At 41.0% G+C, this 14630-nt stretch overlaps 1 protein-coding gene and 2 long non-coding RNA genes across 3 annotated transcripts; 1 reads left to right on the plus strand and 2 right to left on the minus strand.

The window, feature by feature from the left end:
- Window positions 1-113: 113 nt before the first annotated feature.
- LOC309792310 lies at window positions 114-4573 on the minus strand. Its single transcript, XR_014291667.1, has 3 exons — window positions 3898-4573; window positions 1943-3460; window positions 114-717 (listed from the first exon to the last, which is right to left on the minus strand). It is a non-coding gene; the product is annotated as an uncharacterized lncRNA (long non-coding RNA).
- A 91-nt stretch (window positions 4574-4664) lies between these two features.
- On the plus strand, window positions 4665-10013 carry LOC309792306 (ribosomal biogenesis factor-like). The gene is made up of 4 exons (XM_082601860.1): window positions 4665-4807; window positions 7179-7295; window positions 9484-9600; window positions 9869-10013. Exons 2-4 carry the CDS (start codon window positions 7182-7184, stop codon window positions 9938-9940), a joined length of 303 nt encoding a protein of 100 aa, XP_082457986.1. The 5' UTR covers window positions 4665-4807; window positions 7179-7181; the 3' UTR covers window positions 9941-10013.
- Window positions 10014-10158: 145 nt separating this feature from the next.
- Window positions 10159-14618, minus strand: LOC309792317. Its single transcript, XR_014291673.1, has 3 exons — window positions 13943-14618; window positions 11988-13505; window positions 10159-10762 (listed from the first exon to the last, which is right to left on the minus strand). It is a non-coding gene; the product is annotated as an uncharacterized lncRNA (long non-coding RNA).
- Window positions 14619-14630: the final 12 nt, after the last annotated feature.

Here is a 14630-nt window from a genome sequence, read left to right on the forward strand (position 1 = left end):
AAAACAAACTACATAAACAGATCTTTCCTATAACCTAGGAAAGTGGAATGTCAGAAGTCAACAAAATGTGATAAACTTATAGTGCTAAAACAGAAGGCACTTCACAAAATCTGTTCACTGAAACAGTTAACATGTCCTAGTTTACACCCTTCACTTTATAAGTGGCAGTGAATGTCTGGATCAGAGGGTACACAGAAAAATGGACAGTCTCGTGGCAGTAAAAATGTAAGACAAACAAATGATGAGCCCTTGGCCAACTTCTTTTGTTTTTGATGACCTTAAGTCTACTTTAACTTTCCTCTCATATAAGGAAAAAAAAAAAAACAGAAGGATTCAGAATGGGAGGAAAAGTTGAAATTCCAGAATGTAATTACTTGAGGGTAGGGAGTCGGTGTATATGAAATCACTTTTTCCCCTGAAGCAATCAGAATCCTTTGTTCTTATGGTTGAAGTTTTGTGAAGTGAAAAAGGAAGTATTAGGGAAGAACATTTCAGAATCAGTGAACTAAAAAGGCGTTACATTCATTATTTTAAATACTTAGGTTATTAAGACGTCTAAAATGTTACACAGTTAGAGGTAGATAACAGTCCCAAGTTTCCATGGAATCTAATAATTTAGTATCTGGACATCAAACAGATCACAAACTCCTTCATTATCATCTAAATTAAAGTTGTAGTCATCTGCCGGGGTCGGAGAAAGCCGTAAAAGCGGAAACACTGCAAGCAAAAAATAAATTCAGTGTTAAAGATGGTTTCTACCTACAGGTAATGATGTCTAACATAAAATACTATCAAAAACATCAAGCCAGGGCTTCCCTGGTGGCGCAGTGGTTGGGAGTCCGCCTGCCAATGCAGGGGACACGGGTTCGTGCCCTGGTCCGGGAGGATCACACCTGCCGCGGAGCGGCTGGGCCCGTGAGCCATGGCCGCTGGGCCTGCATGTCCAGAGCCTGTGCTCCACACTGGGGGAGGCCACAACAGTGAGAGGCCCGACTACCGCAAAAAAAAAAAAAAAAACCAAGCCAAATTATGTTTCCCATGTTATACAGCAAGTTTTTTAAAAATATGTAATAGGAAATGTAATGATCAAAATAATGACTTGTATTTTGTGTATATTTTGATAGATTCTTCTTTAAAGACATTTTATGCATTGATTATAGGTGTTAGCTTGAGAAACAAGTTAATTTTTATTGGTTGAACTTGTCACTAAAATTTATGATTCAGAAACACTGGTCAAAGTATTTTCTCTGATCTGCTAAATAAGCTACCACTTTGAAAACAGAGAAAGGAACTAGACATAAATTAATAACTATGCTGAAATTCTCTGCTTTTATGGAAGTGTCTGATAAATGTCTAAGTGGTTACTGTGCCATTGGCTAATTTAACAGCTGCTACTTCCTAGGTCTCGGCTATACGTATTTGTTAGGAGCCAGGACTCTGAATCCAAGAACTTTTAGAAAGGTGAGGCCCAGAGAGTAACTGCTAAAGTAACTACCATATTAGAGCTAGTTGATTTTTAAGAATTATTTCAGATTAGACGATGATGTGGCTAATCTTAGTAATACTGACTTCACATTGGCAGCTTGAAATTGGCCATGGGAGGAGTATTTACAAAACTATGTTTTCACATTTCCTCTTGACTCAGATACACTGTTTTACTCTTCTTGGCCAAATTCTTCAGGTGTAAAAAGGGCTAGTATGCCAACAATTCAGAAGTTGATTCAGTAAAGGTGATAAGTATCCCCTTATGAATTCTTTTTCCTCAAAAGGCAGGCAAAATATTCTGAAGGATGCCTATAACTTACTATGAATCATTATAGTACATTAAGCAGTTAAAAAATATAGGTTCTTCATTTCTTTTAAATCATGTGCCACTCATAAATTCTAGAAAAGCCTTATTGATGTATAAGGTTATATTTATTAAATTTTTTAACTACTTAACCATCAGAAGACATTAACTCATCAATGATATCTCCACTAATAGATCCCGCTGGAAAGAGAAATGTGATATAGAGCTTTTTACACTTCTCTTTATATATTTTAGCAGCAAAAAGGCAGTTATATTTAAACAGCATATATTTAAACACAGTAGATATTAAGCACAGTTATATTTAACATCAGCATCTTGATTAAAAGTACGAAATTAGGGCTTCCCTGGTGGCGCAGTGGTTGAGAGTCCGCCAGCCAATGCAGGGGACACGGGTTCGTGCCCTGGTCCGGGAAGATCCCACATGCCGCGGAGCGGCTAGGCCCGTGAGCCATGGCCGCTGAGCCTGCGCGTCCGGAGCCTGTGCTCTGCAACAGGGGAGGCCACAACAGTGAGAGGCCCTCGTACCGCAAACAAACAAATAAACAAACAGACAAAACACAAAAAAACCAACAGGGACCTCCCTGGCAGTCTAGTGGTTAGGACTTCGCCTTCCAATGCAGGGGGTGTAGGTTTGATCCCTGGTCGGGGAGTTAAGATCCTACGTGCCTCGCAGCCAAAAAACCAAAACATAAAACAGAAGCAATATTGTAATAAATTCAATAAAGACTTTAAAAATGGTCCACACACACACACACACACACACACACACACAAACTGAAAAAACGTAAATAACCCAATAAAAAAAAAAAAAGCAATGTTTTCGTTCAGATAACGGAGAAGACAAGGGATGGATATTTCTTCCATCTGTGGCTGAATCCAAGGACTCCAATGATATCACCAAGGTCCTGTGTTCTGTTGTTCAGCTCTGTGTTCTTTTGCATTGCTCTTATTCTCTCCCACTGCAGTCAGGCTTCCCTCAAGTTGCTGGAGGAGACGGCAACTAGCAGCCTCAATTTCACATCATCCTAGCACAGGGATACTAAAAGCAAGAATTGTCTCCACTAGCTCTGGCTGGAAAATCTTTAGACGAGGACTGTAATTACTCATTCAACCAGGATCACTTAATGGGAGAAGAGTGGTTCCCCAGAGAGGGATGCTGAGCAGATAATGAATGTCCTCTGAAGTGGGTATTTACTGAGCAGCCATCTACATATGGGAGAGGGAGGCACAGAGACATGAAGTAACTTTTCCACAGTCACACTGTTGGTAGGTAACAGAAGTAAACAGAAATCATGTCTTCTCACTCATACCTCATAGAGTGCCTCTGCTCTTGCCTGTATAAACCATGTTATTCCCGTGGTGTAAGTATCCCTATCTCACCATTTCCAAATGAAAGCTAGGCCCGTAAGTCTTCATAAAGACTATAATATCATTCCATTGCATCTATTTCTTTGTCTTCTGCATATACATCAATAACTTCACATTCAAGGAACCATAATTATACTCACCTTATTAGCTTCAGTATTCCTGGATAACTCTGGCCTCGTGAAAGAATCTAACGGTTTTCTGTCGCTTTGATGTTACTTTGGTCTTGTCGCCACACATTATGGGCATTTTATAATGCATTTTAAGGTGTTTTTAAAAGTCACTCTTTAGAAAAAATACAGAATTTTTAATACAATTACATTGACAAGTAATTATTCCTCATTGCTTAACGTATTCTCTAATTTTTTGTGATGGACATAAACAATAAAATGATTTACTGTAAAAGTGGTTCATCTTTCTATAAGCAGGCAAGTGCCTGATTTTGCGGGAAGAGGACTTGACCGACGGCCAGCCCACGTGGATTCTAGTTTGGCTTTGTCAGTTACTAGTTGTGTGGATACCGAAAATGGCTTAGACTCTGAACCTCAGCATTCTCACTTGCAAAAGGGGAATGCTACCTTGGCCTTATTTTGATACTTAGAGCAGAACTCATGTACCGTTACCAAAGTGATATAAAAATGTCAGTACTTCTACATTTGTTTAAAAGCTGGCTTTCCCTAAGACCGTGACAAAATAAGGAGAGAGCATGTGAAAACTGTTACCTTAGTGGAAAGATCCTCTTGGAAGAAGTGATTCGATTTTCTAGAAAACTCATCCTAGAACACCTTAACTGGGAAATATACACACACAGAAATAAAACTGGAAGGCAAAAATATTTCTTCTAAGATTTTCTAAAGTTCCCTGATTCTTGTTTTACAACTTATTGATATTTTCTTGGGCCTCTGCCGTGCTGTCAGAAAGTCTCATTTTGAAGCAAGGAAGCTTCAATGAGAAAAGCATTTCAACTTTTAGCTCACTACAAATTTTTCCTTGGGAGATTATAGTTCCAGATCTACTCCAGACATTAGGTTCTTTGTTGCTGCAACCAAACCCGGACACCACCCAGAGGTGCGCAGCGCCACCTCCCGGGAGCGCGGACAGAGCCAGCCAGCAGTAAGCGGCTGAGGGCCGACCACCTGTGTTACGGTCCGTGTGGCTCTGGTGACTCAGACACTTCGGGTGGTTTCTGTACACATACCCCTGCGAGCAACTGCAGACTTAGCCACGTCTTCAACGCCTCAGCTGAGTAGAGGTTCCTAACCAAGCGAACGGCAAAGCATGTTCACAGGGCGGGTCCTGTGTTTAGGGAAGGATGCTCCACGGCTGAGATGGTTCTGTGGACAGGACTACTTTAGGTGGGTGGGAACAAGCCCGTGAGCGGAATGACGCTCGGTGGGCGGAAGGACGCTCGGTGGGCGGAAGGACGCTCGGTGGGCGGGGCTTATCGCCGTCTGCAGCCCAAGCTCACGGGACACGACTCCGCCCTGTGGGCGGAGCTTATCCCGGTGGGCGGAACTACGACCTGAGAGAGGACCGTTGGCTGGCTCCCTCATTCCGGAACTTCCTGGATCCTGTGCGTACAGCTGGCGTTACGTGGAGCTTATACCCCTGCCCGAGGGTATCGGAGGACTGGTGAGAGATTAATAAAAAAAATTTTCCGGCGCGCTGGCGTGAAGTTTCTGAGGATTGAGACGGGATTGGCCGTCCGCGCGCTGCTGCCGTCGGGAGGCTCCGTTCCGTCGTCGCTCGCTGCCTTAGGCAGCCCTACTCGGCCGCAGGCCTGCTGGCTCAGGCCTAAAACCCCCATGCCTGCTGGGCCTTCAGCCCACGGCAGGGTACCAGTTTTGGGTTGTTCTGTTGTCACCAGTTTCCACGTGGTTGTTAGAGAAAATCCCTATCCCCTACCCCCACAGCTAGGCTCTCACCTTCTCCACGAACCTTCCTCGAGTCCCCAACTCGATTGGATCTTTCCCTTCTGTGACTCCACTCGTATGCTGTCAGTTACAGCACCTATCTTTATGTTTCTTGTGTTTGTATATGTTTCATATGTATGTATATAGGTTCTGTACCACACTTGGTACATAGTAATTGATTAATGAATACTAGATGAATGGTTGGATTTTGGTTACTTATTGGAAGGATTTTAGATTATTTAATTTAGGGGTGGTTTATGTGTATTTTCTGCTTCTATAATAATCATGTATTTCCTACTGTGTTCTTTTTTTTTGCGGTATGTGGTCCTCTCACTGTTGTGGCCTCTCCCGTTGCGGAGCACAGGCTCCGGACACACAGGCTCAGCGGCCACGGCTCACGGGCCCAGCCGCTTCACGGCATGTGGGATCTTCCCAGACCGGGACACGAACCCGTGTCCCCTGCATCGGCAGGCTGACTCTCAACCACTGGGCCACTAGGGAAGCCCCATTTTTTTATTTTATTTTTTTTTTAAGAAGAAGTTCTGTTGGGGTTCGGAACCATTGCTGTCTCTCTTGTTCCTGAGGCTAGACATTGAAGGAGGAGAGATACAATGTGAGCAAAGGGAAGAAAGGAAGAATGTGCAAGGTGTCTTCAGAGAGTGATTAGTAGACTAGAGTAGGTATAGAGAAATAGCAGGAGATACCTTTGACAGATTTATGCTAGAGTCAGGTTTCCAGCAGCAATATGTCAGGACAAAAACCTTGTGGGTTGGAGGAGCCACTGAAGGATTTTAACATTGGGACGGTTCATTTCATACCACTACGCAGGATAGACTTGAATGCATGTGGCTTAAGCCAGGGGTTGACAGTCTTTCTGTAAAGGACCAAATAGTAAATATTTTAGGCTTTGCGAGCCACAGTTGTCGCAGGAAAGCAGCCACAGACAAAACATACATAATCGAATGGACGTAGCTGCGTTCTAATAAAACATCATTTACAAAGACGGGTGCCTGACCTGATTTGGTCCATGGGTATACTTTGTCCCAACCCAGAGTCAAACCAAATAGTCGTAGGGACTAAAGCAGTAACCCAGTCCTGAACTAGGCAGTAGTAAGTCATGTTTTTGTACTGCATTTGTATTTATATACGAGAGGCCACATCACATAATGAGAGCTCAGGATCTAGTCTGCTTGGCTTTGAATCTTGGCATTCTCTGGCTACTAGTGCAACAATGGGCAGATTAACTTCTCTTTGCATCAGTTTTTTTTTTTTTTTAATCTGTGTAATGATAATAGTACGTCCTACGAAGTGTTGTTGTAAGGAGTAAATTAGTCAAAACACATAAAATGTTAGCATAGTGCTGTACATGTAGTAAAAGCTTAATAAAGCTTAACTATTGATATTTTTTAAATTGTCCCTCACGTGCATTGTTAAAGACAGGTTTCAGAGATGTTTCTCAAGTAGAATTTATAGGCTTAGTGTGTTTAGCTATAGAACAGAGATGATACGTACAGTTTTTAGGCAAGAGCCATTCACATAGAGGTGATGCGGAAGTCATGAAAGTAATTTAACGCGGGGGCTAGGAAGTGTAAGCTTAAGTAGTGGTTTTGAGGAGGTGCGCACAGGAGTGAAAATGGGACAAGTAAAAAGGAATGAAAGAAGGAGGGAGAAGAGAGTCAGTCGTAGAGTATGAAAGGAACCAGAATGGAATAGCAGTATGTAAACTATCAGAAGGATGGATGGTGATGGTTAGCATTGTCAGATGCTGCAGAGAGCTGAAAGAAAACAACTGTTGTGTTGAGAATATTAATTAATGAATCTAACTGGCAGAAATTAATGTGGAGCCTCTTATGGGCCAGGTGCTGGAGATGCAGAAAAGAATTAGCTACACACTCTGCACTGAAACAGAAAAATCTAGTAGGACCAAAAGGACATGGAGATAATTTTAATACAAGCAGCAATTTTAAAAATAATCAGGAGGAAGGTGGAACTTCTTAGATTTAATTGGTACCTTTACTTCCAAAACTTAAATTGATTTACAGTTCATAAACATGGGCAACTGAATTGAGCTCCTTTTCTTTCTTGCCTAGACAATGGCCAAGAACAAACTAAGAGGACAGAAGTCCAGGACTGTATTCCAGGTAGCCAGCCGAAAAAGCTTTAAGGTTAAAAATAAAGCAAAGCCAGTTACCACTAATCTGAAGAAGGTTAGTATCACTTAAGCACTCTGACTTTATTGTTTACAAGAAAAGCATAATTGTAAAGCTACTGAAAAACTGAATGCTAATATTTAAAACAGGTTCTTAGCCTTTCCTACAAAAGCAAGATGATTGTTAAACATTTGTTTCAAAAAAGAAACAACGATGCAGAAAAATAACCTCCCTTTCTTGAATTCAAATGCAAAAGGAAGAAGGCATTTTAACTGCAAATGTATGAGGCTCCAAGTAACAGTTTTAATAGTTTTCTCAGAGCCTAGAAATCATAAAAAACCATGGTATGGAAAAATTATCTCTAAACTCATATATATTCAAGAAGCTTTCAACAGAGCCAAGACATGGAATGTCAGTCAACACCCATTCTTTTTCTTCTCAGTAAATCTTATTTCTCTGAAGATATCTATAGCTCAGATAAGAACCTAAAAATAGAAGATAAAATATTTTGTTTCTTAAAATACAAAATTTGAAAAGAAAGGAGTTGCTTTATCTTTTTTTCAAAATATTTGGGGAATGGGAAAGTTCTTCAAGATTAAGTAGACTCCTTAAGACAATTATTCAAGAACATGTTTTCAAGCTTAAGTAGTAGGTGGAGTCCCCTCTAGAGGACTTAGTAATTATCATAATGGTCCATAGAAATGTAACATTTTATCTTTCAGTCTTCATGAATTAGCTGAGTTAAACTTTTTGGTGGAGCAATTTCATGACTTTGGAAATGCTATAAAGGAAATAAAGCTGGGTGATATGACTGGGGTTTGGGGGTGACAGTTTTAGATAGAATTGTCTTCAGGGTTGACATTGAAGCCAAGACCTGCCTGACAGGAGCCAGTGATGCAAACTGCTGGGAAGTGTTGGGAGCAGCATGTTCTAGGCAGAAAGAATAGTGAGTGCAGAGACCCCCAGCTGGGTGAAGGCTTGGTGTATCTGAGGAAAATTATTTTGTTTGGATAGGAAGTCCTAGAAGCTCTACGGTTGCTAATGGAAAAGATCTGTGGGTAGGCAGCGTGGTTGGAGAAAGTATCGAACACTTTTCTGAGAAAGCAGCCTAACTTAGGGGGAGGTCGCACGATCGCCAGGTACTATATAAATGGTAAATTGAAGTTGGTGGCCACGAACTTAAAGTGAAGCCAGTCAGCCAGTTATGATTTTCTAGAGCTTCAGTTTTGGGCTCAGAAAAGGCTGATACCTGAGTTTAACTAGGTTGGCAGGGAAGTCTGATTGAGGGAGAGAAGGGGAGTAGAGTTAGGGTGTGAAGGAGCGACTGATCAGTGGTCATGGAATCTGTGCAGGCTAAAGGAAAAAGCGGGGATATGAACATGTGAACAGTAGTGAACTTGGTGGGAAAAGATTTCAGTGAGATTTAAGAACTATTAATAAAATAAGTGAATAGAAGGATAGGAGGTGGTGCGGTAACAGGTAATGATGCAGCCTAAGGTAATGCATGAGAGTCATGGCAAGGTAGGTCGTGGAAAAGACCCCTGGAGGTGAGGACCTGAAGAGATTAAGAAGCCATAGGATAGGTTTTTGTCGTAGCCACTAAGCAGCGACGCCAGGCGTGAGAGGGGTCAGTGAGCCATGGTCTGAGATCTTTCACGAAGGAGCAAGTAATCACGGTGTTGGTAGGTGACAGTAATGAGGACAGGGGTGTCAGAATGTCCTGATGCATAAGATGCAAAAGAGCCAAAAGTGTTGAAGGAAAAATGGTTGGGGAGCAGCTGTGAAGAACAAGAATACCACCCCCACCTTTGAGATTCAAGCGAGGACGGCTACAGGGGCCGCTGTCCTCAGGAGACTGCCAGGCACTTCCATCAAGGAAGGATTCAGAGACGTACTGTTAGAAGGACACTGGAAGCATGCCATCCAGGTTCCTCATTTTACAGATGAGAGACGATAGCACCGTAGCTTAGAAACATAGTGGTCACGTATTTTGGCCCGTTTATTCCAGGAAAGTCAAGGTATGAGGTATATCCACATAATTCTTATCTTTAAAAAGACAGAACCTTTTGTCTAAAATGTCCCAATAAGACTGTAAGAATTTTAGGGTAAATTGTCTCCATAAATTGGTAGGATTGATAAGAGTTTATAGATTTGGGGGGTAACAAGATTAAATTAAGGTAGCCTATATTTTTATCCTTAATGGTTGTGAGACCATGGATTAATGCTCTTTTTCTTTTTTTAAAAGATGAACATCGTGAATGATGAAAAAGTTAACATCGTGAATGAAGCTTTTGTATATTTGCAAAAGGTAGTTGCATGGTTCGTAAAAGACCTTTCCCTGGAACCTGTGCAGAAACAGCTGGTGAGTGGAAATCACTTCCTTTCGTTCTGGCTAATAAACTCCAAATTTTCAAAGCCTGTATTGATTGTCATTTTTAGTATTTGGCTCTGTAGTATGTATAGCTTATTCAGACTTTAAAACATTGAGTCTAAAATGTGGGAATTTATTGTTCTATTTCCAAAAGTACAACTAGAAGAAATTATATTGAATAATAGATTGTATGTCGGTAGATTATGTCATTTTTGTTTGCTATTGTTATCTAAATTTTTAAATGTAATTTTCTCTCCAGATTCCTGAGCAGTGTCATGAAAACGAACCAGTTGATGTTGATGAAGCTACAAGATTAATGGCTAAGTTGTAATACACTGGTGATGCATCAGATTCTCCAAAAAGACCAATAAATTAAATGCTTTATACAGTTTTATTTTAAAAAATCTTGTTAATGTACAGGCATTGGCACATTTTAAAAACAAACTACATAAACAGATCTTTCCTATAACCTAGGAAAGTGGAATGTCAGAAGTCAACAAAATGTGATAAACTTATAGTGCTAAAACAGAAGGCACTTCACAAAATCTGTTCACTGAAACAGTTAACATGTCCTAGTTTACACCCTTCACTTTATAAGTGGCAGTGAATGTCTGGATCAGAGGGTACACAGAAAAATGGACAGTCTCGTGGCAGTAAAAATGTAAGACAAACAAATGATGAGCCCTTGGCCAACTTCTTTTGTTTTTGATGACCTTAAGTCTACTTTAACTTTCCTCTCATATAAGGAAAAAAAAAAAAACAGAAGGATTCAGAATGGGAGGAAAAGTTGAAATTCCAGAATGTAATTACTTGAGGGTAGGGAGTCGGTGTATATGAAATCACTTTTTCCCCTGAAGCAATCAGAATCCTTTGTTCTTATGGTTGAAGTTTTGTGAAGTGAAAAAGGAAGTATTAGGGAAGAACATTTCAGAATCAGTGAACTAAAAAGGCGTTACATTCATTATTTTAAATACTTAGGTTATTAAGACGTCTAAAATGTTACACAGTTAGAGGTAGATAACAGTCCCAAGTTTCCATGGAATCTAATAATTTAGTATCTGGACATCAAACAGATCACAAACTCCTTCATTATCATCTAAATTAAAGTTGTAGTCATCTGCCGGGGTCGGAGAAAGCCGTAAAAGCGGAAACACTGCAAGCAAAAAATAAATTCAGTGTTAAAGATGGTTTCTACCTACAGGTAATGATGTCTAACATAAAATACTATCAAAAACATCAAGCCAGGGCTTCCCTGGTGGCGCAGTGGTTGGGAGTCCGCCTGCCAATGCAGGGGACACGGGTTCGTGCCCTGGTCCGGGAGGATCACACCTGCCGCGGAGCGGCTGGGCCCGTGAGCCATGGCCGCTGGGCCTGCATGTCCAGAGCCTGTGCTCCACACTGGGGGAGGCCACAACAGTGAGAGGCCCGACTACCGCAAAAAAAAAAAAAAAAACCAAGCCAAATTATGTTTCCCATGTTATACAGCAAGTTTTTTAAAAATATGTAATAGGAAATGTAATGATCAAAATAATGACTTGTATTTTGTGTATATTTTGATAGATTCTTCTTTAAAGACATTTTATGCATTGATTATAGGTGTTAGCTTGAGAAACAAGTTAATTTTTATTGGTTGAACTTGTCACTAAAATTTATGATTCAGAAACACTGGTCAAAGTATTTTCTCTGATCTGCTAAATAAGCTACCACTTTGAAAACAGAGAAAGGAACTAGACATAAATTAATAACTATGCTGAAATTCTCTGCTTTTATGGAAGTGTCTGATAAATGTCTAAGTGGTTACTGTGCCATTGGCTAATTTAACAGCTGCTACTTCCTAGGTCTCGGCTATACGTATTTGTTAGGAGCCAGGACTCTGAATCCAAGAACTTTTAGAAAGGTGAGGCCCAGAGAGTAACTGCTAAAGTAACTACCATATTAGAGCTAGTTGATTTTTAAGAATTATTTCAGATTAGACGATGATGTGGCTAATCTTAGTAATACTGACTTCACATTGGCAGCTTGAAATTGGCCATGGGAGGAGTATTTACAAAACTATGTTTTCACATTTCCTCTTGACTCAGATACACTGTTTTACTCTTCTTGGCCAAATTCTTCAGGTGTAAAAAGGGCTAGTATGCCAACAATTCAGAAGTTGATTCAGTAAAGGTGATAAGTATCCCCTTATGAATTCTTTTTCCTCAAAAGGCAGGCAAAATATTCTGAAGGATGCCTATAACTTACTATGAATCATTATAGTACATTAAGCAGTTAAAAAATATAGGTTCTTCATTTCTTTTAAATCATGTGCCACTCATAAATTCTAGAAAAGCCTTATTGATGTATAAGGTTATATTTATTAAATTTTTTAACTACTTAACCATCAGAAGACATTAACTCATCAATGATATCTCCACTAATAGATCCCGCTGGAAAGAGAAATGTGATATAGAGCTTTTTACACTTCTCTTTATATATTTTAGCAGCAAAAAGGCAGTTATATTTAAACAGCATATATTTAAACACAGTAGATATTAAGCACAGTTATATTTAACATCAGCATCTTGATTAAAAGTACGAAATTAGGGCTTCCCTGGTGGCGCAGTGGTTGAGAGTCCGCCAGCCAATGCAGGGGACACGGGTTCGTGCCCTGGTCCGGGAAGATCCCACATGCCGCGGAGCGGCTAGGCCCGTGAGCCATGGCCGCTGAGCCTGCGCGTCCGGAGCCTGTGCTCTGCAACAGGGGAGGCCACAACAGTGAGAGGCCCTCGTACCGCAAACAAACAAATAAACAAACAGACAAAACACAAAAAAACCAACAGGGACCTCCCTGGCAGTCTAGTGGTTAGGACTTCGCCTTCCAATGCAGGGGGTGTAGGTTTGATCCCTGGTCGGGGAGTTAAGATCCTACGTGCCTCGCAGCCAAAAAACCAAAACATAAAACAGAAGCAATATTGTAATAAATTCAATAAAGACTTTAAAAATGGTCCACACACACACACACACACACACACACACACAAACTGAAAAAACGTAAATAACCCAATAAAAAAAAAAAAAGCAATGTTTTCGTTCAGATAACGGAGAAGACAAGGGATGGATATTTCTTCCATCTGTGGCTGAATCCAAGGACTCCAATGATATCACCAAGGTCCTGTGTTCTGTTGTTCAGCTCTGTGTTCTTTTGCATTGCTCTTATTCTCTCCCACTGCAGTCAGGCTTCCCTCAAGTTGCTGGAGGAGACGGCAACTAGCAGCCTCAATTTCACATCATCCTAGCACAGGGATACTAAAAGCAAGAATTGTCTCCACTAGCTCTGGCTGGAAAATCTTTAGACGAGGACTGTAATTACTCATTCAACCAGGATCACTTAATGGGAGAAGAGTGGTTCCCCAGAGAGGGATGCTGAGCAGATAATGAATGTCCTCTGAAGTGGGTATTTACTGAGCAGCCATCTACATATGGGAGAGGGAGGCACAGAGACATGAAGTAACTTTTCCACAGTCACACTGTTGGTAGGTAACAGAAGTAAACAGAAATCATGTCTTCTCACTCATACCTCATAGAGTGCCTCTGCTCTTGCCTGTATAAACCATGTTATTCCCGTGGTGTAAGTATCCCTATCTCACCATTTCCAAATGAAAGCTAGGCCCGTAAGTCTTCATAAAGACTATAATATCATTCCATTGCATCTATTTCTTTGTCTTCTGCATATACATCAATAACTTCACATTCAAGGAACCATAATTATACTCACCTTATTAGCTTCAGTATTCCTGGATAACTCTGGCCTCGTGAAAGAATCTAACGGTTTTCTGTCGCTTTGATGTTACTTTGGTCTTGTCGCCACACATTATGGGCATTTTATAATGCATTTTAAGGTGTTTTTAAAAGTCACTCTTTAGAAAAAATACAGAATTTTTAATACAATTACATTGACAAGTAATTATTCCTCATTGCTTAACGTATTCTCTAATTTTTTGTGATGGACATAAACAATAAAATGATTTACTGTAAAAGTGGTTCATCTTTCTATAAGCAGGCAAGTGCCTGATTTTGCGGGAAGAGGACTTGACCGACGGCCAGCCCACGTGGATTCTAGTTTGGCTTTGTCAGTTACTAGTTGTGTGGATACCGAAAATGGCTTAGACTCTGAACCTCAGCATTCTCACTTGCAAAAGGGGAATGCTACCTTGGCCTTATTTTGATACTTAGAGCAGAACTCATGTACCGTTACCAAAGTGATATAAAAATGTCAGTACTTCTACATTTGTTTAAAAGCTGGCTTTCCCTAAGACCGTGACAAAATAAGGAGAGAGCATGTGAAAACTGTTACCTTAGTGGAAAGATCCTCTTGGAAGAAGTGATTCGATTTTCTAGAAAACTCATCCTAGAACACCTTAACTGGGAAATATACACACACAGAAATAAAACTGGAAGGCAAAAATATTTCTTCTAAGATTTTCTAAAGTTCCCTGATTCTTGTTTTACAACTTATTGATATTTTCTTGGGCCTCTGCCGTGCTGTCAGAAAGTCTCATTTTGAAGCAAGGAAGCTTCAATGAGAAAAGCATTTCAACTTTTAGCTCACTACAAATTTTTCCTTGGGAGATTATAGTTCCAGATCTACTCCAGACATTAGGTTCTTTGTTGCTGCAACCAAACCCGGACACCACCCAGAGGTGCGCAGCGCCACCTCCCGGGAGCGCGGACAGAGCCAGCCAGCAGTAAGCGGCTGAGGGCCGACCACCTGTGTTACGGTCCGTGTGGCTCTGGTGACTCAGACACTTCGGGTGGTTTCTGTACACATACCCCTGCGAGCAACTGCAGACTTAGCCACGTCTTCAACGCCTCAGCTGAGTAGAGGTTCCTAACCAAGCGAACGGCAAAGCATGTTCACAGGGCGGGTCCTGTGTTTAGGGAAGGATGCTCCACGGCTGAGATGGTTCTGTGGACAGGACTACTTTAGGTGGGTGGGAACAAGCCCGTGAGCGGAATGACGCTCGGTGGGCGGAAGGACGCTC

This window comes from Mesoplodon mirus (genome assembly GCF_964341445.2).
Source record: "Mesoplodon mirus genome assembly, chromosome: 16".
Taxonomy (NCBI): Eukaryota; Metazoa; Chordata; class Mammalia; order Artiodactyla; family Ziphiidae; genus Mesoplodon; species Mesoplodon mirus.